Raw genomic sequence first — 25,073 nt, forward strand, 5'->3', positions numbered from 1 at the left:
ATATGAAAGATTAAAGGATTGAATGTAAAAGATTATTTTTGAGTCTCTTGGACATAAATGAGGACAGATTATGAGACGTTTAAAGGCACAAAGAGCTGCTTCACCTGCAGCCTGGTAAGTAAATAAATGCTTTGCTTTAAACAAATGCATCTGTTTTTAAATGTTTTTTAACCACGGATTTATTGTATATGATGACTCTGTACCTGTGGATATGGTGAGATGAGAAACATTTTTAAGTCATGCTTAAAAAAAAACTTACGCTGTCAAAGTGCTGAAACATGCGGAGAGCCGTTTGTAAATTCTTTATCTCCTGTTTGTTACAAATAAAGTATTTTTACATTACAAACCTTTTCTTACATACTTGTAAATTATTTTTTGATGATACTGGATAGCCATACATTTAAAGCAATTACAAGCCTACTTTTTTACTTCCATGACTAAAAGAAAACTTCAAAACTTAGTTTTTCAGTTTACAAAGTCCATCATCTAAATAGGGATTAAACATAGCGCCAGCGCAACTGGCTTTTAAAGGGGATGAGAGCTGAGACTCTCATTGGTTTATTGCACGTTACACCCAAAATACTCCCATTACTCATTAAAAAAAAGGACAAGCCCTTTCGACCGTGCGCTCGGCGCACAAACCATTTTTCCCATCGTTAAATTAGCAAAAGTGGATTCGGACACACCCATTTAGACGTTGCGCTGTGTGCTTTAGACAATGCGCTTAGATCATTAAAATATAGCCCATAATTGTCTAAGACAACATAGTGACAAAACTCCCTTTATAGGGCAGTCTGTCCGTTTAGGGGGCTACTGTAGAAACATGGCAGTGCGAAATGGCGACTTCCATGTAGGTGGACCCGAGTTGTATGGAGATAAAAACTGTTCATACTAAGGAGATAAAAACTATACAGTTCATTTTGTAAGGTCTTTTTACACCACTGATAATATATTATGTTGCATTTTGGTTCTAGAGATCATTTAAAAAGTTACATAATGCACATTTAAAGGGACACTCTACCTTTTTTTGAAAATATGCAAATTTTCCAGATCCCTTGGAGTTAAACATTTGATTTTTACTGTTTTGGAATCCATTCAGCTGATCTCCGGGTCTGGCTGTACCACTTTTAGCATAGCTTAACACAATCCATTGAATCTGATTAGACCATTAGCATTGTGCTAAAAAATTACCAAAGAGTTGTTTTTCCTATTTAAAACTTCTTCTTCTGTAGTTACATTGTGTACTAAGACCAACGGAAAATTAAAAGTTGCGATTTTCTAGGCAGATATGGCTAGGACTATACTCTCATTCTGGCGTAATATTCAAGAACTTTGCTGCCGTAACATGGCTGCAGGCCATTTTTCCTACATAAATGTGCTTATTTAAGATTTTAATGTTTAGACATTACACAAAAGCATTTATGACATCTGAGACCATAACATCACTTACAGTCTTACCCCAGCACGGAAAGCCAATATTGTGACTAAAACAGGCCATAAAAGTTATTAATGATGTCGAACACAATGGTTAGATGAGCGCTTTGGCCTCCTCAAAAGGTTATACGCTTGTGAATGCGAGTTCTCTGAAGTCTCTTGCAGACTGCTAATCACAGTGGCCTTTTGCAGGAACACAAACAGGACTCATGGATGAAACCTGAGCGCGGCCTCTACGCCAGGATTGGGTTTCAGCGGGCTCCCGGGAGCCACTGCGCATCCCGCACACAAACATGGGATTATGTGCCATAGTAACGCTGTATCGTACAGTACATTACATGCCTACTCTCTTTCCTATGGTGTTTAGATTTACCGCTGAAGCTCAGATATGATCATTCGAATAGCAGAAACTAGTTTCCCCTTTCAGCGTAATGAATTAATGAGAGATGGGGGCTCTGTTCCAAACCTAGGGGCCGTCCACCACCTACATAGGCAGCTTCCCTTTAACTCGAATTGAACTAGAAGTGAGTGATTGAAGTTGATCCACTTTAAACAAGTCACAGCAATGCTATTGAAAAAACACTTTTGGTTCTCCAAAGGACCTTTCAGTCTTTTGCCATTATTTGTGGTCGATCAAAGACGCAGTGATGCAAACCCACACATCAAAACATCATATTCTGTGTTCTCACATTTCATGCGTTGGGCCTGAAGCCCCCTTGATGGAGAGGATGCCTCCTGAGCCCCATTCACAGTTACAACAGCAGCATCGGTGCCGCCCCCGCACCTGCTCCTGCACAGACCCCGAAGTCCCAGCGCTTGGGCCCCCAAGAGCCACAAGGTGGGAGACGGGATCAGCATCAGTCTCGTAACCTTCTTTCAAGATCCAAAATCCCCTCAGCCCCCCCACGCCACATCCTGCATCTCCTCGCGTGCACTTTCGGAGTCTATTTGAACCGTGACCTTGGGCACCCCCTGAAACTCCTGCGCTGTGATGTCAGCAGGGGGTCCGGCGGAGGGCAAGCCGAGGGTAGCGGCTTGTTAGCGGGTCGAGGGTCGAGAGCTTCAGGGGCCGGATTAGAGTAATGAGGGAAACGCTGGAGGATGGAGAGAGAGAGTTGAGGTTCACCTTAGCATCCATCGATCTCAAGCACTCCAGGACGGCTACTAGGAAAACAAGCCCCCTGATTTCTGCTAATTATGATGCATGGTTACTCAATACTGGGTTCTATCTGCAAAAGAGAAACAAAGACGAGATACTAAATTATACTTAAAAAGATTTTAATATGCACATTTTTCATAACATTCATACAAGCATGAGTTACTACTGTATGTCAACAGCTGTCTCATGTGTGTCTATTTCTATTTTAAGAGAACATCTAAGACAGGAGTATATTAATATTTAAATAAAACATCTCTTCGAACTTTGCATCTTGCAACAAAAGAGCAACCCTAGAGAAAATTTTAATTTTCTTATCTCAATTATATATCCTGACAACACTGATGTCACCAAAATAGCACGTACAGGTGCAGTTTACCTGTAAGGAAAAGGGGAAATAATTTGGATTATTAAATTCATAATTAATAATTCAGGCTACTTCTGAATGGCTGTCAATGGAAAAAGCTTAGAGAGGACCTAACTAAATCATGCTAACTAGTCAAACTTTGACCCATTGGCAGAAGTTTCACCAAGATTATCAGCAGTGACTTGGCTGATCAACAGAAGCATTTTGCTCTGGATAGACAGACGGACGGACGGATGGGCAGGCAGACAAACAGAGACAGAAAGACAGACAGACAGAGATATAGATAGATAGAGATATAGACAGACCGACAGACAGATAGAAAGAGATATCGATAGATAAATAGAGATATAGACAGCTAGAGAGCTAGCTAGATGGATGGATGGACAGAGAGATAGAGATATAGATAGATAAAGATATAGACAGACAGACAGACATAGATGATGGATGGATAGATGTATGGACAGAGAAATAGAGATATAGATAGATAAAGATACAGACAGACAGACAGACATAGATGATGGATGGATAGATGTATGGACAGAGAAATAGAGATATAGATAGATAAAGATACAGACAGACAGACATAGATGGATGGACGGACGGACGGACGGGCAGGCGGACGGACGGACAGACAGACAGACAGATAACGCAAGACAGACAGACAGAGATATAGATAGAAAGAGAGATAGACCGACAGACAGAGATATCGATAGTTAAATAAAGATATAGACAGCTAGAGAGCTAGCTAGATAGATAGATGGATGGATGGATGGATGGACGGACAGAGAGATAGAGATATAGATTGATAAAGATATAGACAGACAGACAGACAGAAAGACAGAGATATATATATATACAGACAGACATACATGGATGGATGGATGGATGGACGGACAGACTGAGAGAGATATAGATAGATAAAGATATAGACAGACAGACAGACAGACAGAGATGGATGGACGGACGGACGGATGGACAGACAGATAACGAAAGACAGACAGACATAGATATAGATGGAGATATAGATAGAAAGAGAGATAGACAGACACACACACACAGATATTGATAGTTAAATAAAGATATAGACAGCTAGAGAGCTAGCTAGATAGATAGATGGCTGGATGGATGGATGGACGGACAGAGAGATAGAGATAGATAAAGATATAGATAGACAGACAGAAAGACCGAGATACATATACAGACATAGATAGATAGATAGATAGATAGATAGATAGATAGATAGATAGATAGATAGATAGATAGATAGATAGATAGATAGATAGATAAAGATATAGATATAGACAGACAGACAGACAGACAGACAAACAAAGAGAGAGATATAGACAGACAGACACACAGACATGGATGGATGGATAGACAGACATACAGACAGATAGAGAAATAGATAGATAGAGATATAGACAGACCGACAGACAGAGATATCGATAGATAAATAGAGATATAGACAGCTAGAGAGCTAGCTAAATAGACAGATGGATGGAGGGATGAACAGAGAGATAGAGACATAGATAGATAAAGATACAGACAGACAGACACACAGAGAGATATAGATCGAGACAGACAGACAGACATGAATGGATGGATGGACAGACAGACAGGCAGACTGATAGAGATACAGATAGATAGAGATATAGATAGACTGACAGACAGAGATATCGATAGATAAATAGAGATATAGACAGCTGGAGAGCTAGCTAGATAGACAGATGGATGAATTGACTGATGGACAGAGAGATAGAGATATAGATATAGATATATAAAGATATAGACAGACAGAAGGACAGACAGATAGACAGACAGACAGACAGACAGATATAGATAGATAGATATAGATAGACGGAGAGATAGAGATATAGATCGATAAAGATATAGACAGACATTAAGATAAAGACAGACAGACAGAGATAGATAGATAGATAGATAGATAGATAGATAGATAGATAGATAGATAGATAGATAGATAGATAGATAAACAGACAGACAGACAGACAGACAGACAGACAGACAGCTAGAGAGATATAGATTGACAGACAGACAGACAGACAGATAATGTATAAGCTGCTATTGCAAAATCCACATCAATGCATAATTCTGCAATAGCACAAAAAAAGAAAACAGCACATAAAGACGTGGTGTATTTATTCAAGCCTTCACATTTTTGGCAGACTTTCAGCAATTGCAAACAACAGACACAGATTTGACCTTTTCAATTGGTGCAGACCGAACTCACGCTGTTCTGCAGAGAGGGTGGCAGACAAAAGCTGAACTCACCACCAGAAATCATTACTACGTAGGACGAGGGCTTCGGCTCACATTAACAGATGCGCACTTGTCTACACTAGATGAGTACTGAGCACTTAAATGAATGCTCGAGAGATTCATGACACAAAGGGACTCATGAATCTTCCCGCTCTTTTTTTCTGCAGGTTTCAAAAATCGTCCCAAGTCTCTTAAAGTCTTCATAAACCCCAGCAGCCACAAGAAAGAGGCGTACAAAATCTACCTGGACGAGGTGGCGCCGCTTTTCAAACTCGCTGACATACAAGCAGATGTCACCGGTACGTCACACACACACATGCACAATACTGTTGTATACAAGTACAAATCTGTCAGAGTTGCTTTTCCTCTCAAGGTGAGTGCAGGTGATTGCCAACCCCTTTGGGTCTTAAACTGCTGGTCAAAGTGCATTAGCGTCTGCCCTCGGGGTCTGTTCACTCACAGGATTCATTCTTCACTACTTAGCAACTCCCTGTGAAGGCTAATAAGCTTGACATTGTGCTTATCGCCATTAGGCATTGACGATAGATCAGGGGAAATCAATATTTTAGGGGGAGGAATGTCAAGGTTCCTATGCTAATTTATCATTAGAACATCCACTTAAAATTCATATTAATCACATTTACCATTTTAAATTGTCTTTACATTTTATTGAACATGCACTTTTTATTATTAGTGGTGGTTTTTAAGGCAAACATGACTGGTGTTGCTGGTCATTGAATTGGGGTTTGTTCAAATCTCAATCCATACTTAAAGGGATAGTTCACCAAAAAATGTATTAACTTACCCTCAATTTGTTCCAGAAGGGTTTAAATTACTTTCTTCTGCTGAACACAAAGATATTTTGAAGAAAGTAGCCAAACATATCTGGGGCACCATTGACTTCTATAGTAGGAAAAAATAATACTAGGTAAATTATCACTTTAAGCTTAAAGGAAAACTTCAATATTTTGCTATGTTCTTACCTCAGCTTGGACAAATTAACACTTAGCTATATTTTTTTTCTTTGGACAGAGCTCTTTAATGTGTTAGCATTTAGCCTAGCCCCATTCATTCCTTAGGATCCAAACAGGGATGCATTTAGTAGCCATCAAACACTTCCTTGTTTTTCCTATTTAAAAACTGTTACATGAGTAGTAACACGAGTAAGTATGGTGGCACAAAATAAAACTTTTGTTTGGAGCCATAGGAATGAATGGGGCTAGGTTAAATGCTAACACTTATGAAGCGCTGTACAAAGATTGAAAGTGCACGCATTGATAAAAGATAGGTATGTATTAATTAATCTAAGTTGAGGTAAGAACGTAGTGAAATATTGAAAAACGGTGGTGTTTTCCTTTAATGCAACACACACTGATTTTTCAGAATGATGAGGAAAGCTACGCTGTTTTTTCACCTGCTCAAAAAATGGTACTTAAGTACTTCTTTAAATGATGAATTTACATAGGGTTTGGTTTTATTTTATGTCATTTACACATTTGGCAAGCACTTGTATCCATGCAAAGCAACTTCAAAAACCTCAATCTACATTTTTTTTTAATCAATATGTGTGATTACTGTTGCTGGCACAATACCTCTACCTATTGAGCTAGAGGAGCACTTCATAAAATAAATAGAAAATAATCTGGCTGTGTACTAAACATCAAAAACATATCCCTCCATATTTTTTGTTTATGTCTATTTCTCTGCACCATATGTGTGTGTGTTACACTGGAAGTAACAGCTGTACAACACTACTGTGGATGGTCCTAAATGCATCTTACACTCATAATGACAGGAGAAGTGTATCCTCCGTCAGAAACCTGACCCAGGGGGAGGAACTGCACCCATCTGTTCTAACACAGACCCCCCTCCCCGTACCCACCTCCAAACACAGACACACATACACACACCCACCCAAGACCCTATCCCCGCATAGACAAATACAAACTATACGGACGCACCCACACATCATGCGCCCCCTGCTTTTGGGAAGGGAACGCCGCAATCTGTGCTCTCTAATGAATGTGGCTACCTGATTCCAGAAGCCATTTACACAGTAATAGAATCCGATTCCTGATGATGCGTTCCCGAGGGCAGAGGCTCAGAACTCGAGGTGAAGCCATTAAACAACATTTTACCTAATAGAAATTAAATATCTCATTCTGCCGCCCTGACCAGGGAGAGGAACGCAGAGCTCGGAGAATATATGTGATCGAATTAGCTCCAGGCTTTATTGCAGAAAGATGCATGGACGATGTTCGCCAGTGGTCACGATCAGGAGAAGCAATTACTGCCTGTAATTCAGAGCTATTTACGGATAACCAATGCCTGTACATTTTTGGTCATTTAAGAATCTAATTTAGTATTTTATGTGAATGGGATTTTGTAGATTAAGCACTGTTTTAACTCCAAATTTTATTTTTAACTAAAACGAATGATCTTTGGTAGTTTGGTGATGAATGGAGAGTTAGCTGTTGATACATGTAGGTGGCTGGATTGTGGCAAGGTCAGAGGCATGTGTTTATTTACTTGGGTTTGCAAGTGCACCCCCTACAGGTCAGCAATGAAAATTAGGGTTGAGGCTGTCAAAATGCATGTAGTCTTGCATGCATGTGCATAGAGTAAGTGTAAAATGCCAAAACACAGTACATTTAACACACACTTAAACAACAATCCTAATACAGGTTTATTCATTACATGGCAACAGCATTCAATCTATTCTTAACAAGAATATAGAAAATTATAAATTTTCATTATATAAATTTTCATTAGTAAATGCACTTGCTAACATTAACTATCAATGAACAGTATATTTATTTTATTTATATAAATATTCATATTCTATTGTTGCATTGGAATTAAACATTAACAAAGATTAATAAATGTTGTTATTTAAATATATATATTAGCAGCAAATTATATTATACTGCAAATATATTAGCAGCCCAATATATTTAATATTATATATTTAATATATATATATATATATATATATATATATATATATATATATATATATATATATATATATATATATATATATATATATATATATATAGAGATTAACAACATTAAATATAAACTTAAAAAAGATTAATAAATGTTGTTATTTATATATTAATTAAATATTAAGTAAATAAATACATATATTTATTTTTAAAATTTCAACCTTTTTTAAAATGTTACCGATAAATTAACAAAAAATTCAAGCTTATGATCAATTTCTGTGATCACATTTGTGTGCACTTTTTTTGATCCGCATGCAGTTAAGCTGGTACTGCAAATATATTAGCAGCCCAATATATTTAATATATATATATACAACATTAAATATAACAATAACAAAGATTAATAAATGTTGTTATATTTATATTTAAATAAATAAATACACATATTTATTTTTACAATTGCAACCTTAACAAAAAATTCAAGCTTATGATAAATTTCTGTGATCACATTTGTGTGCACATTTTGTGATCTACGTGCATGTAGTTAAGCTGGTACCAGGGACAGCCAGGCGTGCTATAATGTGCATCTTTTGTGTGCATTGCAAAGCACGTTCTTTAACAACAACTACAAAAAAAACATCCATCTGCAAGTGTCACATCAGCCACGGTGAACCCTTTGATGGGTGGTCACAGCTGGGACCCGCTTCATTGCAGAGGTGCCCCAGAAAATGCTAAGTGGGACACGGGCGTGCACAATGCCATCTGCGACGTGCCACCCCTTTCCCCCCGCGTTCACTGGCATTTTCCTGTGCCATACAGGCAAGTGCTTATGCCACATGAAGCCAAAACTAAATCGCTGTACAAAGACACTTCAGTATTTAGTAAATCTAGCTGTTTCTAAATCTAGTGAGCCGTTACCTAGACAGCATTTTTTGGCATTATGTAACAGGAATAAAGACGGGTAGGTAGCAACCTTTGTATTATCTAACACACTGTGCTTTGCACTGCATTTTTTCCTGTAGCTCAATTGGTAAAGCATTGCATTAGCAGCACAAAAGGTCATGGGTTCAATTCCCACAGTGCACACCTACTGATATAACGTATGGCCGTGTAAGTAGATTTTGGAGAAGATCTGCTATTTCCTGAATCATGTATTAAACTTACTTGTTTCTGACCCATGACCTGGTTGATCTTTATCATCATCACTGTATTGTAATGTAAATGGTGAACTGCCCTGACCTTATTTTGCACACATGAAAACAAAACAAACATAAAAGCAGCCGCCTATTTCCACCACCACTCATATTCTTGATTAAAAATGCAAACAGCGTGCAAGTATAAATTTTGCTTTACAGCCAGGACCATATGTTCTACTGTAGACATTTGCCAAAGCCTGGAAACGGGTACTAAAGGCAGTTTCGAGTGTTTTTCTTTCTTAAAAAACATTAACTCTTTCTCTTCCACAGTCACTGAGAGAAAAGGACACGCTCTCTCTATACTGAAAGACTGCATTTTGGAGGACTATGATGGGTATGTATGCACATCTGTACTGCAAAGAAAGCACAGTTTTTTATTAATATCATTAAGTGGGTTACATATATTCCCTGGGAACCTATGACTTTAGCCCTATTCGGACAATAATTGTTTTTATAAGGATGTCTGTAAAAGAAGTGCAGAATGACTTTTTCATTGATCACCATTTAAACACAGAGATGTGGATTCGGACGGAAATTAAATTACCACACGACCTTGGTGTTCCTCAAGAATAGTAGGTAATTGACCCTTCGCTAATCCAAGCCCGAAAACCGCCACAGGCTAATCGTAGTTTAGCAGCCGTAACTAGGCGCAGGAGGTCTGTCAAGCTTTTGAGCGAGGGAAACATGCCGAAGCGTTGTGCGTATGGATTGTGTAAATCTGATACCCGGTATCCTAAATGTTGGGATGGGGTGGTGGAATTTTTTCCCTTCCTGAAACTTTAAACCCAAGGGGAGAAATGCCAGACGTGGATCAAACTAAATGCCAACAGAATTAACAAAAACATATATGTTTGCTCCAATGAGCACGCTAATGTTGGTTGCTACAATAATAATAACGGTTCTTTGTTCATAATGCATACATTTGAACATAAAATAAGATCATTAAAGGCAAGACGGAGGCTGACTGCCCTGCTGAAAAAACAGCATCAAACCAGCATGGACCAGCATGGGAATTATGCTGGTCTATGCTGGTTTAGCTGGTGGTCACAGCATACCAGCACCAAAACACAATATATGCTGGTATGACCAGCATGGGATGCTGGTGCTAATGCTGGTGCTAATGCTGGTGCTAATGCTGGTTTGTTGCTGGTTTAGCTGGTGCTAATGCTGGTGCTGATGCTGGTTTGATGGTGGTTTAGCTGGTGTTCACTAGCAAACCAGCACCAAAACACAACATATGCTGGTCTTGCTGGTATGCTGTTTTTTTCAGCAGGGTGACATACTTTAAAAAAATATTTTAGCATTTTGTTAATGGACGGCCTCCCCCTGAGTACCCCACTCCAAAGCTTGACAGGAGTAGCAACAGTAACTAAGGAGGGCAGGGCTTAGCGAAGGGTCAATTCGGTCAGGAATTTTTAAGCGGGTGGTCGAAGAAAAACATTGACATTCTGGATTCGGATGGCAATAAAATCACTGACAACCATCTGTAAATGATAAAAATAGGGCTTTACACAAGCTAAGCTACAGGAACAAATCTGCACTGTCAAAATTATTTGCTGCCTTAAATTTTTTTGTTTAATCAACTCAGATTTACAAGTCATTTCAACTTACCATTATTCTTTTGACAAGAGATGAGTTGCTACAACTTATAAAACGAAGTTGATTTATTTCAACTATATTTTGTAAGTTATACACTGCAAAAAATTATTTTCAAGAAATAAATGTCTTAATATCTTTGTCTTGTTTTCAGTAAAAATATCAAAACATTTTTAAATTAGGATGCTTTTTCTTGATGAGCAAAACGAAAATAAGTCTAATTTTTAGACCAAAAATATCAAATGTAAGTGATTTTGTGCATAAAACAAGCACAAAAAATCTGCCAATGGAGTAAGCAAAAAAATTCAGGAAAAATTCAAGAAAAATTAGCTTACCCCATTGGCATTTTTTTTGCTTGTTTTGTGCACAAATTCACTTAAATTTGATATTTACTAGACTTATTTTCTTGGGTCATTTTGCTCAACAAGAAAAAGCATTTTAATTTAAGAATTTTTTGATATTTTTACTGAAAACAAGACAAAAATACTAAGAATTTTTTCTCTTGAAAATCATTTTTTGCAGTGTAATAACTCGTCTCGAATCGAAGATTAATAATATTAAAGGTGCAGTGTGTAAGTTTTAGCTGCATCTAGTGGTGAGGTTGCGAATTGCAACTAATGGCTCAGTCCACTTTTGATTTGATTTTGATTGAACAAAAAAATTATGGCAGCTAAGAGGATATTAGATTGGCTGTCCACACTATAATTTTACATGTAAGAAACTTTGCTTCATTTAAATAATTGAGCTTGGCCACAATTGTACACTGATTTGTGTATAGTCTAAAATGTAATGATCAAATTGAACTAGATATGCCAAAAAATCTGATTACTGGTTACTGTCTGCCTGAAAAAAAAACCTTAGACTCTCGATGTGCTAAACCATAATTTGAGCAAAACTCCAATTAAAAGGTGGCATTTTTTGGGCTCTGTGATGAGAGTAAAGATGGCACGAAGTCAAAGCCAGATATGAAAGCATGATCCTGCCTCTCCCTCACGTCTCCACGGCTCTCTGGAGGTGACATTTAACATACAAAAATAAAGTAGTGTTTGGGACACAATGAGAGGGGGAGAGAGAGAAAGACAGAGGTGAACTTATACAAAATGAGCGATAATACTTTGATTGGAGCGGCGTGCCGTGGGGCCTGGTGCGAAGCTCACCGGTAGAGCAGGTCTCTCCGGTGCGGCTCGGCAGGTGGCTCCTTAATTACCTATTCTGGAAGCAGTGATGAAGTACCGCCATCCAGTCGACGGCGGGCGCGGGGCATCGCTCACACCAAATCGTACGGTCTCTCTCCGTGTGCTCCAGTACTTCTCACAATTAGCTCCTCTTAAATATCTCCGGCCCCGGCTTAACGCTCATCCGTTACCGCCGCCACGCTGTTCGGCTGCATCCTTTGGGCTCGGCGGGAGGGGACGTGCTGGGTCTGGCACAGTGGTCTTTGATTAAAAACACAGCGTGCGGGTTCACGGCGGTGGCGAAGGGACAAGGGCAAACATCAAGTGAAGAAGAGGTTCGTGTTGAAGGGTGATTAATTTGTGGGGCCTACGAAGGTGATGAGAAGGCTTGAATCGAAGGTGCTGTTATGGATCATGAAAATAAAGACATTACTTTGAAGCAGTGGAGATGTAATTTGTGATGTGATGGAGTTTGCGCAGGATTTCTTTGTTAATACAGTTTGACACGAGGTTTATACTTTAGGGCGCACTAACTGGACAAACCCATACTTGAGTACTTTTGTCTCCCCTCCCCACGCATGATGTGGGGTCGTTTGGGATATGATGACACATGGCTGCATGTATTTGTGCTGCGTGTATCAGAATTTTTTACAGTGACAGCTGAAGTTTGTCACTCTGACCCCAAATCAATGCGAACCATGCCAGAGACCATCTCTGCAAAGTATACCAGGGTATGTATAAGCGTACCGCACCTTGGTACATAGTTGTAAGTACACCCTTTAGGGTTTAAAGTTTTTTTCAAAATGCTATAAATTTATTGAATCAATATATAAATGTGCATTCATCTTTGCCATGTTATATTCATTTAGTTGACTAGTGGTATACACTGATAAAAAATAAACATTAATGGCATTAATCAAAACACTTACTTTGTCATATTAAGAACACTGTCGTTGCTGCTGTCATCCTTGATCAGCTCTAAAATGTTTTGGTCCTGCTCGATTTTCGTTGAATTTGAGTAAAATAATGAAAAGTTTTTCATAAGATCCCCTGGGGTCAATGTGTTAGCATGACAGAAGCTTGATGCTGTCGGGAGAACAAGCAACAGCCGACATTTTTCCGTTTCCCGAGTGCCTCTTGCGTAAATTATTAAATTTTAATGGCTCACGTTTCTTTCCCGTCACAAAAACCACCACAGGTTTATCAATGCCATCAAAGTATTATTTTGTTTTTGTTTGTTTGTTGATCATGAAATACAAAGTAGATGAGAAAAACTAGGATCCTGTGTGTATTCAAAGCGCCGCCATTATTGTTTACAATGCGTGGAATGGTGCGCTGTGATTGGTTAAGCAGGTTTATTACACGGCTCTCTGGAATGCTTGATTCTGATTGGTCAGTTGAGACATTTGCAGGTTCATTCTTTTCAAATAATAACCGCTCCAAAGTAATAATGCATAGCCGGCACTACTTGTACGATTAAAACTTCTCAAAGACTGGCTAAAAGAGAAAAAAATGGAGACAGACAAGTATGAAGCAGAGGATCTTAACATGCCTCTACATCAGGGATTCCCAAAGTGTGGTACGCGCACCCCCAGGGGTACGCGAGCTGCCACCAGGGGCGAGAGGAAAAATGTAATGGCGGTCTGTTTCTTTAAGTGGGATTTTTCCATACAATAAATAAATAAAAAAATTAACAGTAAACATTTCCTTTGTAATCGCTTTTATTTTAAATAAAAAACTATAATTTATTAGTTTTTGATAGAAACGTAGAAGACAGCTGCTGTCTTTTTCTACGCACTGCTCTTCTGTTATGCACTGCAGCCGCTATTTGCGTGCCAACTCGTTTCATTCATTCCATATATATTATAAATATGCTTAACTGGCTGAAATCAGGGAAACTGTCATGTGGGACGTCTTATGATAAAGTTGTTAGTCACGAAGGAGGAGAGGGACCAAGAGAGAGAGACTTTTTTATGGCAAAAATAGAAATAATGAAATGTGACGAGACATGGGCACAGGATACGCGAGCAATGTGTTTTCATGCATGGTAAAGAGACCGCCAATGAATTATATAATAAAATACATAAATACTTACTGTAGAGAACGTATTAAAAGCTTTCATTTAATTTTGTTTGAAACTTGAGCTGTTATAATGAATCTGCAAACTATTATACACCTTTTGTGCGAACAGTAAAGGCTTTCGTTAATGTGTTTGATGGGTCTGCACGTGACGCACTGGTAAACATGAGGAAACCTCTCATATGTCATCTATTAGCTGACGGCAGTAAGTGTACGTTTTTTACCATAGTAAACTCGAATGGCGTCTAAATATCACAGTGGTTAAACGCATACACGGGGGCGCGCATCATCTACGCTGAGCGTAGTTTCAGATGGTGCAATAGGCGTAAATATTTTTCACAATGTTGGACGTAGCTAAGCCCGACGTAGGACTATTACACCCAACTTCTTAACGTCCGGCTAGTGCAACCGGCCCTTGGTTATTTGCGCATGATTAAACATGAGTATTTATGGTGAGAAAATAAAGCTTTTTTGGATTTTTTTTAAAATGGGGATTGGTGGTGCGCCAACCCGGTTGGGACATAGAAGGGGGTGCGCAGGAAAAAAAGTTTCGGAACCCCTGCTCTACATTATCCCTTACTTATTGCATTCTGCAGAGAAGGAGTGGCATTTATCGCGTTTTGGGAAAAAACGGAGAAATGATGACAGAATAACATGGTGGATATTAGATTTTGCGTAAAATTAAGAATTTACTTTTTAATACTGACCTGATACAATACTGATTTTGGCGTTAACTCATTTTTTTTAAATGGTGTTTAGCATGTTTTGGAACCACGGAACTCTTCATTTACTAATACTCTAATGACTTACAGTTGATGAGAAGTTGCAAAGTTACTTATAATTAGTAAAATGTCTAAAAAGTGGACTTTCAAAAGAAAGTTTTACCATTGTGGAGAAGAAAGGGTCTCATCTCCCTTTGTCTTATAGGGACAAGTGGAGTAGATGAAGAAAATGTACTGGATCTTAGCCTCTTTTTACACTCCGACATTTATCTGGAAAAATTAAAAAGCTAACACCTTAACCTTTAAAGCAACACTATGTAGTTTCCATGTAAAAATGACTTACAGCTCCCCCATGTGGTTTAAAAGCGCAACAGTGCCTGGTATCAGACACTCTTCTGCAGGCAGGGGGAGGGGCGTGGGCTGTGTGCTCTACCCTCCACCGCCACTTTCAGAGTGTGCTTGTAGCAGCTAGGAGGCTGCTCAGGTTGCAGCAACAGTACAGTTTGTCCAGTTAAAAGTTGTTCTATCACTGAAATAATTTTAGATACATTATTTAAAGGTAAAAAAACTACATAGTGTTGCTTTAAGTGATGCATAGTAAAAAATGCTAACTACATCAAGGGTGTGTATGGGTTATAATACAATGTAAATTACATAATTTTTAATATTTATGAAAGAAACAGTGAGAATATAATTTAAGGTGACAACATAAACACGTGTAATACACCATTTCAAAAGATGTAAACAACATTGGTCCAGAAGCACTTCCTGTTTCAGTTTTTTAACACTAGATAAACATTGGAATAAAATACAGCCAAAAGAATATATAGAACTGAATCAAAAAGTTAAAACAAACATCTTAAAGATAATAATATGTTTGAAATAGAAAAACAGTCACACGTGTATGTATCCCCTAACCTTAATCCCACTCTTAACCTACACAGTTAGACCTTTTCCATAGACAATTAAAGGAAAACACCTAAGCTAGACCTACATACATCTTATCACTTATAATAACAGAATACATGATTGGTAATAGATTCTTCTTGCCCCTGTACAGCGCAGCAATAACTCTGAACAAGATAACTTTGAGGATAATTATTATGTAAAATTTCCACATCAGTTATCATGAGCTCTCTGTGTATTCCAGTTTCACAAGCTTGTTCTTTATTGAGGATTTATAAAGATGATGTTCTGACAACTCTGATGAAATTAAATTTCTGTCTGCATGAAAAATCACTGTAGATATCTAAGCTACTTATAACCCGACGGCAAAAAATGGAAAAAAGATCACTGCTGTTTGCCAAACAGGATAATCTTACTATTGTATGTTGTACACTCTGAAAAGAATGCTGGGGTGGGATTAAAAAGGGACAAACCCAGACTCTGGCTTAAATTAATTAGTTTATATTTGACCCAACAATGAGTTAAACAACCATGTATTTTGGGTTGAAACGACATAGGTTAAAGGAAAACAGCACCGTTTTTCAATATTTTAATATGTTCTTACCTCAACTTTTTTCAATGCATGCACTTAATCTTTGTACAGCGCGTCGTGAATGTGTTAGCATTTAGCCTAGCCCCATTCATTCCTTAGGATCCAAACAGGGATGAATTTAGAAGCCACCAAACACTTCCATGTTTTCCCTATTTAAAGACGGTTACAGGAGTAGTTACACAAGTATGGTGGCACAAAATAAAACGTGGTGATTTTTTTATTTTTTCAAATTGCTGCAAACGAAGTGCTCTTCCACCGTACAATATAGTTCAAATTTTTTATTTGCTTAAAATAATCGCCACGTTTTATTTACTCGTGTAACTACTCATGTAGCAGTCTTTAAATAGGGAAAACATGGAAGTGTTTGGTGGCTTCTAAAGTCATCCCTGTTTGGAGCCATAGGAATAAATGGGGCTAGGCTAAATGCTAACACATTCATGACGCGCTGTACAAAGATTAAGTGCACGCATTGAAAAAAGATAGGTATGTATTAATTTGTCTAATTTGAGGTAAGAACATAGTAAAATATTGAAAAACGGTGGTGTTTTCCTTTAAAACAGCTGAAGTTTGGCACTCCGACCCCAAATCAAAGCGAACTGTGACAAAGACCACCTTTGCAAAGTATACTTTGGGGGTCAAAAATACTTGGTATGTTAAGCATAGTTGTAAGTACACCCTTTAGGGTTTAAAGTTTTTTTCAAAATGCTATACCTTTAAAACACAACCCAACGGGTTGGATTCATCCCTTTCCGACCAACTGCTGGGTTGAATTACCCCAGCATTTTTTTTGTGTACTTGTGTACTATTGTAACCTCTTTGGGGGACATTTATAAGATATTTATGATAGTTTTCAAATATGCATAGTGACATACCTAATTTATATGATTCAAATCAAATTTTTTTTTTATCAAAATCATAGTTTATTGTACCAAAAATGATTGTGTCACCCTTTACTCGCCCTGACGTTATTTCAGATCTGTATGACATACTCTCTTCTTTCCATTATAAACAGATATAAAACAAAATGTTAGGAACTGACTTTGACTTTCACTTCCAGCGAAAACCAGAATTAAAAAAGTATGGCTCTGAAATTTGAAAAAAATATGACATTTTTTGGTAATAGTTCACAATAAGGTTGCATGTGTTACCATTAATGCATTAGCTAACATGAACACTGCAAAAAATCACTTTCTTACTTAGTATTTTTGTCTTGTTTTCAGTAGAAATATCTAAAAATTCTTAATGATGAGCAAAATGACCTAAGAAAATAATACTAGTTTTTAGACAAAAAATATACAATTTAAGTGAAATTGTCCTTAAAACAAGCAAAAATATCTGCCAATGGGGTGAGAAAATTTTACTTGAATTAAGTGTTTAAGAAAAAAGATATCTTATTGCACAATGTTTTTTCTCACCCCATTGGCAGATAATTTTGCTTGTTTTAAGGACAATTTCACTTAAATTGTATATTATTTGTCTTAAAACTAGACTTATTTACTTGGGTCGTTTTGCTCATCAAGAAAAAGCATCTTAATTTAAGAATTTTTAGATATTTCTATTGAAAACAAGACAAAAATACTAAGTAAGAAAGTCATTTTTTGCAGTGAACAAACAATGAACAATACTTCGAAAGCATTTATTAATGTAAGTACATGATTTCAGTATTATCTAATGCAATTAATTTAAATTAATCAATGCACAATGAACAAACATGAATAATTGTATTAGCATTTACTGACATTAACAAAGACTATGACTATATTTTTCATTGTTAGTAGCTAATGCATTTACTAATGTTAACCTCATTGTAAAGTGTTTCCCATTATTTAAATTTTTGGGTGAAATCTTCCTTTAAATAGTTACAGCAATCATCTATCACAAAGATTAAGAGTTTTAAGTATCAAAGTCTGTGCATAAATGTGAGTGAATTTAGTAAAGTCAAACAACATAAAAAGATACCCTGTGATGAATGTGTAGGGATCAGTGAACACTGCGTAGGGATCACACAGCTACAGTATGCTCTCCTTTGTTCACACAGTAGGCAGCCTGAATAACTTTAAAACCCGGCAATCATTTACAATTTGTAGTTTATGTTCACATGGGTTCCGGATAAGTACAAGCAAGCACCGTACAGATATTTAAACTCCAAAACTTGAAGACTTCAGTATGTCAGGGTGATAATAATATCGCTAATGTCAGCTGACTTTGCATTAAATAGTTGAGAGCTTGTTAAGAACAATCCACGAGGTGTTTTAACACGCAGAGAAACTCACCGTCTTCAACACCTCAGCAAATCACCAGAAACCAGACTCTGCGCTAGAGAAAACGTGTTATTGCTCTCGAATGATGGGTCGACTCAATCCCCTGCCCTCATTCCTCTGAGCTCCATTAATTAACCTCAGATGAATTCATTCTGCTAAGGTAATACTAATCACACGTTTTTTCATTAATAGATCATAACTCATTAATTACTTTTGCAATCTGATGCTTTCCTCGGTTTAAATGGAGCGCTGCTATTTCGGTTGCATCTCAGATGAAGTCACACGGCGTGCGACGTGCATACAATAGATGGGAAAGTGACGGCACATCACCAATGGATGCAATTATTCCTCTCACACGTTTACGTTAATTATCAGCACCTCAAATAGAAATACCTTATTCGTGCAGTTTTTACTGCCATCACGTCGGCTGCTGATGATGGAAATGAGACAGGTGTCACAAAATGAGACTGACGTGCGATGTCGAGAGTTATCCTCGACCGACTGAGCACTATGCCCAGAGTTCCCACTGGTCTTTGAAATAGTTGAAAGTTTGTGAATCTGGGGGAAAAATTCAAGGCCCTTGGAAGTTTTTGAAAATAAACATACATAGATACAGGTCATTGAAAGTGTAGTGTAGGATAATATCATAAAAATTCTAGACTTTTTAAGCACACGTGCTAAACTGTTTGCTTTAAATGCTTATATCTTATGCGAATATTGATTCATACCAAAATGCTTTTTTGCATAGTTGTGTTTGACACATAAAAACATCTCGGTTTATGTATGTAACTGTTGTTCCCCGAGAAGGGAACGAGATGCTGCGTCTTCCTTGCCATACTTTCTACGTCCCTGTAACGCCGTCTTTGGCAATATTTCAGATAGCGATATACTTCCTGGCTCCAGCGTCAACCAGTCTTTGTCGTTAAGCCTCACCATTGGTTGAATTTGATATACACATTCAGACGCGCTTACCCCTGGAGGCGTCCCCAAATGTGTCACCGTAGTGACGCAGCGCGAGTTCCCTCGAAAGGGAACTGTAGCAATGTATCTTAAAAGGTAGCACGATGTAACCTTGCTCTTACTTGAAATGTGTCCCCACATTTAGTCCTTGAATTTGAGGGTACTGGACCTGGAAATCCTTGAAAGGTCCTTGAATTTAAAGTTAACTAATGTGATTTACTAATTATTTAAAGTACTGTGTATTATCTAAACACTGTTGACATATAAACAGCAATCGGTCAAACACAGAAGCTTGTTCATCTCTACCCCATCCGTCACTCCTATAAAGCTTTGCTTTGTGTCAGCGCGCCATGTGTTTGATGAGGCCTCGGTCTCTTTGAACCGCAGTCTCTGAAGATGAAGATAAGGCACAGTTTCGGACACAAGAACCTGTCTGTGCTTTTTCCAGGTGTCAGACGGTTAGCCATGCTTACTGTTTCATTAATAACCCAAAGGTGAACAGGTTAGCTTTGATTTATCTTTTTAATATTTACTTTCCCAATTTGTGTTCCTGTAGTGCTCCCTTGGTAGAGATTTGTGTTTGCAAAGGTCACGGTTCGATACAAGGGATCACACATACAGTATTGATTAAAAACCATTATCTAAAGTCACTTTGGATAAAAGCATCTGCTAGATGCATAAATGTACATCTTTACATACAAGGCTACTCACACGTTATAAACCAAGACACACATATTAAACAAACATGAGGGTTTAATACGCAAGTTATGGGGTAAGTTGTCACAACGGAATCCAATTTAAACTGAAAATCTAAAACATGAACTGGTTACACAGTCAAAACCTTATACTGTAGTTGTGACAACTTACCCCAGGCTCATCTTCATTGGATCAAAACATTATGGGTAAATTTATCCCCAACACCTGTGACTGCAAGGTCACTGAACTCATTTTGGGAGTGGTATGACTGTTTGCTTATTAGTGCCGTTTATGTCTGCTAAACAAATCTATTTGTGAGATTGTACAGTATGGCTAAAGGGCATTTCTGAATTAAATGTAATCAGCTTTACTCGACTGTGTTCATTTATTAGTAATGTGCTTAAAGCAGATTAGTGGGCTCAGCCGTTTTTAATGATTTATTCTGCTGGTGAGATCTGACAGATTTTCAGCCATTCTTTAAAAAAGGACATTTCCCAATTAGTATACATACTAGCCGATCTCCCCCTAGACACTTCAATAGTTTAATCTACTCTTCAATACTATGTAATGGGAATGATAATTTCCATTAATTGAAATGGATTCCTCTAATAGAGAATTACTTGGTAGGAATTTTTAATCATATTATGGAAATCCTCAATGCTAACCATGCCATGTGTGTAGTGTGCGACTGTTGTAATCTTTATATTAAAATCGAGTCAATCAAAAATGCTTTGTTACAAAACCCATTTAACTGCCTGGCTGTCTACTATCTACATACAGTAGTTAGCTGACATTTAAGTATGCAAACTAAAATAAAACTCTACACAAGAAGTGAATTAATATTAGATACATTGGTAACACTTTACAATAAGGTTCATTAGTTAACATTACTTAACTACATTAGTTAACATGAACTAATAATGAACTGCACTTATACGGTATTTATTAATCTTTGTTCATGTTAATTTCAACAATTACTAATACTTTATAAAAATCTTGGTAAAGTTAGTTAATGCACTGTGAACTAACATGAACAAACAATTAAAAGCTTTGTTTTTATTAACTAACATTAACAAAGATTACTAAATACTGAAATGCTGCGTTCACACCAGCCGCGGTAGAGGCGTCAATCGCGAGTGATTTCAATGTTAAGTCAATGTGAAGACGCGTTGATGCGCGTCTGGAGGTCTCGCAGGCACGAATTAGATGTTTAGCGGAGCACTGTAGAGCGTTTCCGCCTCATTCGCGCATCTAGTTTGCGCGAATGCCGCGAATTGAGCGTTGCCGCAGCAAATGCGCAAGTTTGAAAAATTTAAACCTCGGCAGAAAAACGCGCCGCGTTAACCAATCAGGAGCTTGCTCTAGTAGTGTCGTGATTACAGGAAGCGAGCGGAGTCGCAGAAGTACCCTCCCATGACGCAAATTTCCGCGTGAATGTCTGGATGACTAGAATTTCATGAAGCGAGTAAACTCAAACTGTTCAAGCGGCAAACTAGGCGTGGTAGATGCGATTTTGACGCCTCAAACGGGGCTGATGTGAACCCACGGTAACAAATGTATTGCTCATGGTTTGTTCATGTTAGTTAATACATTAACTAATGTTAACTAATGAACCTTATTGTAAAATGTTACTGATAAATTTTTACTTAATTATTCACAATGCATTATGGGATTGCCTTCTCTATGCAGAACACTGTACATCTGATGGTGACTTTTGGCCCAAATTGTGGCTACCCACCTTTTGAATGGCCTACATAGCGTGCCTATGATGCCTTAAAATACACTCTACATAGGCACCCTACTAGGTTTTGAAACAGAGCCTTATAGTTTACTCAGCGATTACAACATTAAACATGGACTTCCTCATGAATTTTAATTCATTCATATATAATACGCAACAACTTCATGGTTTTCATATATGTTTGCCAGCCGTTGGCTGTGATGTTGGGTCACTCACCGCCCATCCATTTGCTCTCTGTCTTTCAACCTAGGGTGGTATGTGTTGGGGGAGATGGCTCGGTGGCTGAGGTGGCCCACGGGTTACTTCTCCGGGCCCAGATGGACGCTGGGAGGGACACAGACTCCATCTTCACGCCTGTCCAAGCAGCACTTCCTCTCGGCATAATACCAGCAGGTGAGGATCAAGGGTGGTGCCTTTCATACTCCTGCAGCTGTCCCCAGTACAGCCCAAAACTTACAGCACCTATCATACGGTCCTAGGAGATACATTAGATTCTTTATGAAGCAAAGTTATTGTATTTGGTAAAGGCTTACATGGCAGTTTTTTGCATTTGGACTAACATGCACTAGTGAATCAGCCAGTAACATGCATTTAAAATAATAAATGAGGTCAGTTTTGCTTTTGTTTTGTATATATGGAATGAAGACTTTATTGTCCACCTTAGAGGAAATTCCTCTTCACAGCATCGCTCATTAAAACATAAACACATATTTTAAAGACAAAAATTTAAACAAGGTTTGCAATCTTGCATGTTCAGCGAGACCTTTTATTGAGGACCGCTATAGCAGAAGGAATCAGGTTTTTCCCAAAGCGAGCCCTTCTGTACCTTAGTGCCCTGTATCTATGTCCTGAGAAGTTGTGGAGTAAAGTAGTTTAATGGATGTGCAATGTCCTCCTCAATTGAAATTGCAATACGTGTAAGAGCCCTGTTATTTAAATCTGTCAAATTTGATGTGGCAAGACTAATTATTTTTAGAAGCTATTGTAGTTATATGTTTAAGTTTGGCATTTTTCTTAACAGATAACATGCTGAAGAAGCAGGTAAAGCAATATAAAAGCATAGATTGAATCATACTCTGATACTGCAGCAAAAAAGAGATGGGGGGCAACATAAAAGCCTTTTAATTTATGGATAACTGACAGTCTTTGATGGCATCTTTTCTGAATATCACTGATATGTTGATCAAAAGTGAGTTAATTGTCCAATGTTACCCCGAGATATTTAAAAATTATCCACTATTTCTACCACTTAGTTATGATGGACACAGAATGCTGAGGTGAACCAATTATTAATGCATTTGTTTTAATGACATTGAGATGTGGATAATTATCATAAGAAAGATATTTAGACTATCAAAGGTAAGAAAGAAATATCTCTTTAATGAGCCTTTGACTTACATAGATCTTTGGAAAACCAAAAATGGTTCTTCTTTACGCCTTACTCAGCCTGCTGCCCATAGACTGTAAAAAAGATGGACAATGTGACGTCGCTTCCTTCTATTGTAATGAATTGAAGCCAAAAATGTTACATGTTACGTAAAAACATCAGTTTGGGGCCAGGGCATGATTAGATGCGTGCAGGCGGGGAGGAGCTGAAAACGGAGATGTGAAGTCGAACACGCTGTGATTCCCGTAGTTTGCTGCATTTACGTCAGGCATGGCTGAACACGTGGCGTTTGCTTGCTTTATCGCAGTAAACATGATTTGTAAGATGTAAACAACATAAAAAGTGAATTATACTGTTTTGAATGTCCGTGTATGAGCATGAGTGAAACTGAAGAGGCTTACAGCATCTGTTTTTACAGGAATAAAGTTTAACATAAGCATATATTATTTAAATACCAAAGTAGTGGGGTCTACGTTTTTTATCCATTTTATTTTGATGAACATGACACAATATAACATCGCGACTACATGAAAAGGTTTAACTGTTATAAATATATAGATTTGTGAGCATTCGTGGAACGGAGGGCGTGAAAATAAACACGAATCACATGTGATTGTTGTCATGTGGTGAATCCGACCAATCGTGAAACAGCTGTGTCGTCATTAGCCCGTGCAGCTCCTCTTGGGAACTTCGCTGGCTGACTCAGGCGGCTGATCTCGAATCGCTCTCGCGGTTCTTTAAAACCATATGACAAAGTCACGTGCCTTCAGCGCCAGCTCAAGTCGGACAAAATTACTTCCTGGCATGCACTGCTTTTAGTCAGCCGCAGATCGGTTGTAAGATGTATGAGGCACACCTGCTGCCACCATATTGATTCCAAAACGAGGCCGTGACTGAGGGATGGACGTCCAGAGCATACGCTTTTGTTTTGTACCGGGATGCTGGTCATTCAGACGTCAAAAAACAGAAAATACAATTGCACAAGAGAAACCTAAAAAATCATGGATTGTTAAAATAAGAAGGGACATATGATCTAATTTTGAGATACAGTAAGAGCAATGTGTAAATAAAATGTGTTTTGTTATTAGCCTGTTGGCTAATCAATAATTTATAATGTTGTAAGTATCTTTACTTTCTTTAAAACAAGAATTTATACAGATTACAAACATCGCAAAGCATGAAATCATTAAAAACATTCAACAGAAGCAGGATTTATTTCTATCTAAATAACATTTGTACACAACATATGGAGAAAATTCATGCAACATGATCTCATGGAAAGTCATGTTATAGTCAGGAAAAATTTGATTAATTAATTTGTGTCCATGGCATGAAATTTAGCGTTTTTTGTGCCTTGAGCACGAATGTCTTTTCATGTCACTCGCACAAATTTCTATAAATAGTTTTTCGTGTCCGTAGCACGACTTTGTCATTTTTTGTATTGTTTTCTCTTTTTTATCCGATTTTTAAATCATTGTTGCTTGGGGTTAGATTTGGGTTCGGATGTACTTTTATATATTGATTTAAACATGTTTTTCTTCTGCTTTTTAAAACTATTCTTGCCTTGAGTTGGGGTT

At 37.8% G+C, this 25,073-nt stretch overlaps 1 protein-coding gene across 2 annotated transcripts in view; it reads left to right on the plus strand.

Annotated features, from left to right (window-relative positions):
• cerkl (CERK like autophagy regulator) overlaps positions 1-25,073 on the plus strand; it is a 90,134-nt gene that overhangs the window by 34,479 nt on the left and 30,582 nt on the right. For both annotated transcript variants that reach the window (XM_065252226.2, XM_065252228.2), the window contains exons 3-5: positions 5,405-5,536; positions 9,652-9,715; positions 22,360-22,502. In XM_065252226.2, the coding sequence (XP_065108298.1) occupies positions 5,405-5,536; positions 9,652-9,715; positions 22,360-22,502 (339 nt within the window). The remainder of the gene's footprint in view (positions 1-5,404; positions 5,537-9,651; positions 9,716-22,359; positions 22,503-25,073) is intronic.

Source organism: Paramisgurnus dabryanus, chromosome 15 (genome assembly GCF_030506205.2).
Source record: "Paramisgurnus dabryanus chromosome 15, PD_genome_1.1, whole genome shotgun sequence".
NCBI lineage: Eukaryota > Metazoa > Chordata > Actinopteri > Cypriniformes > Cobitidae > Paramisgurnus > Paramisgurnus dabryanus.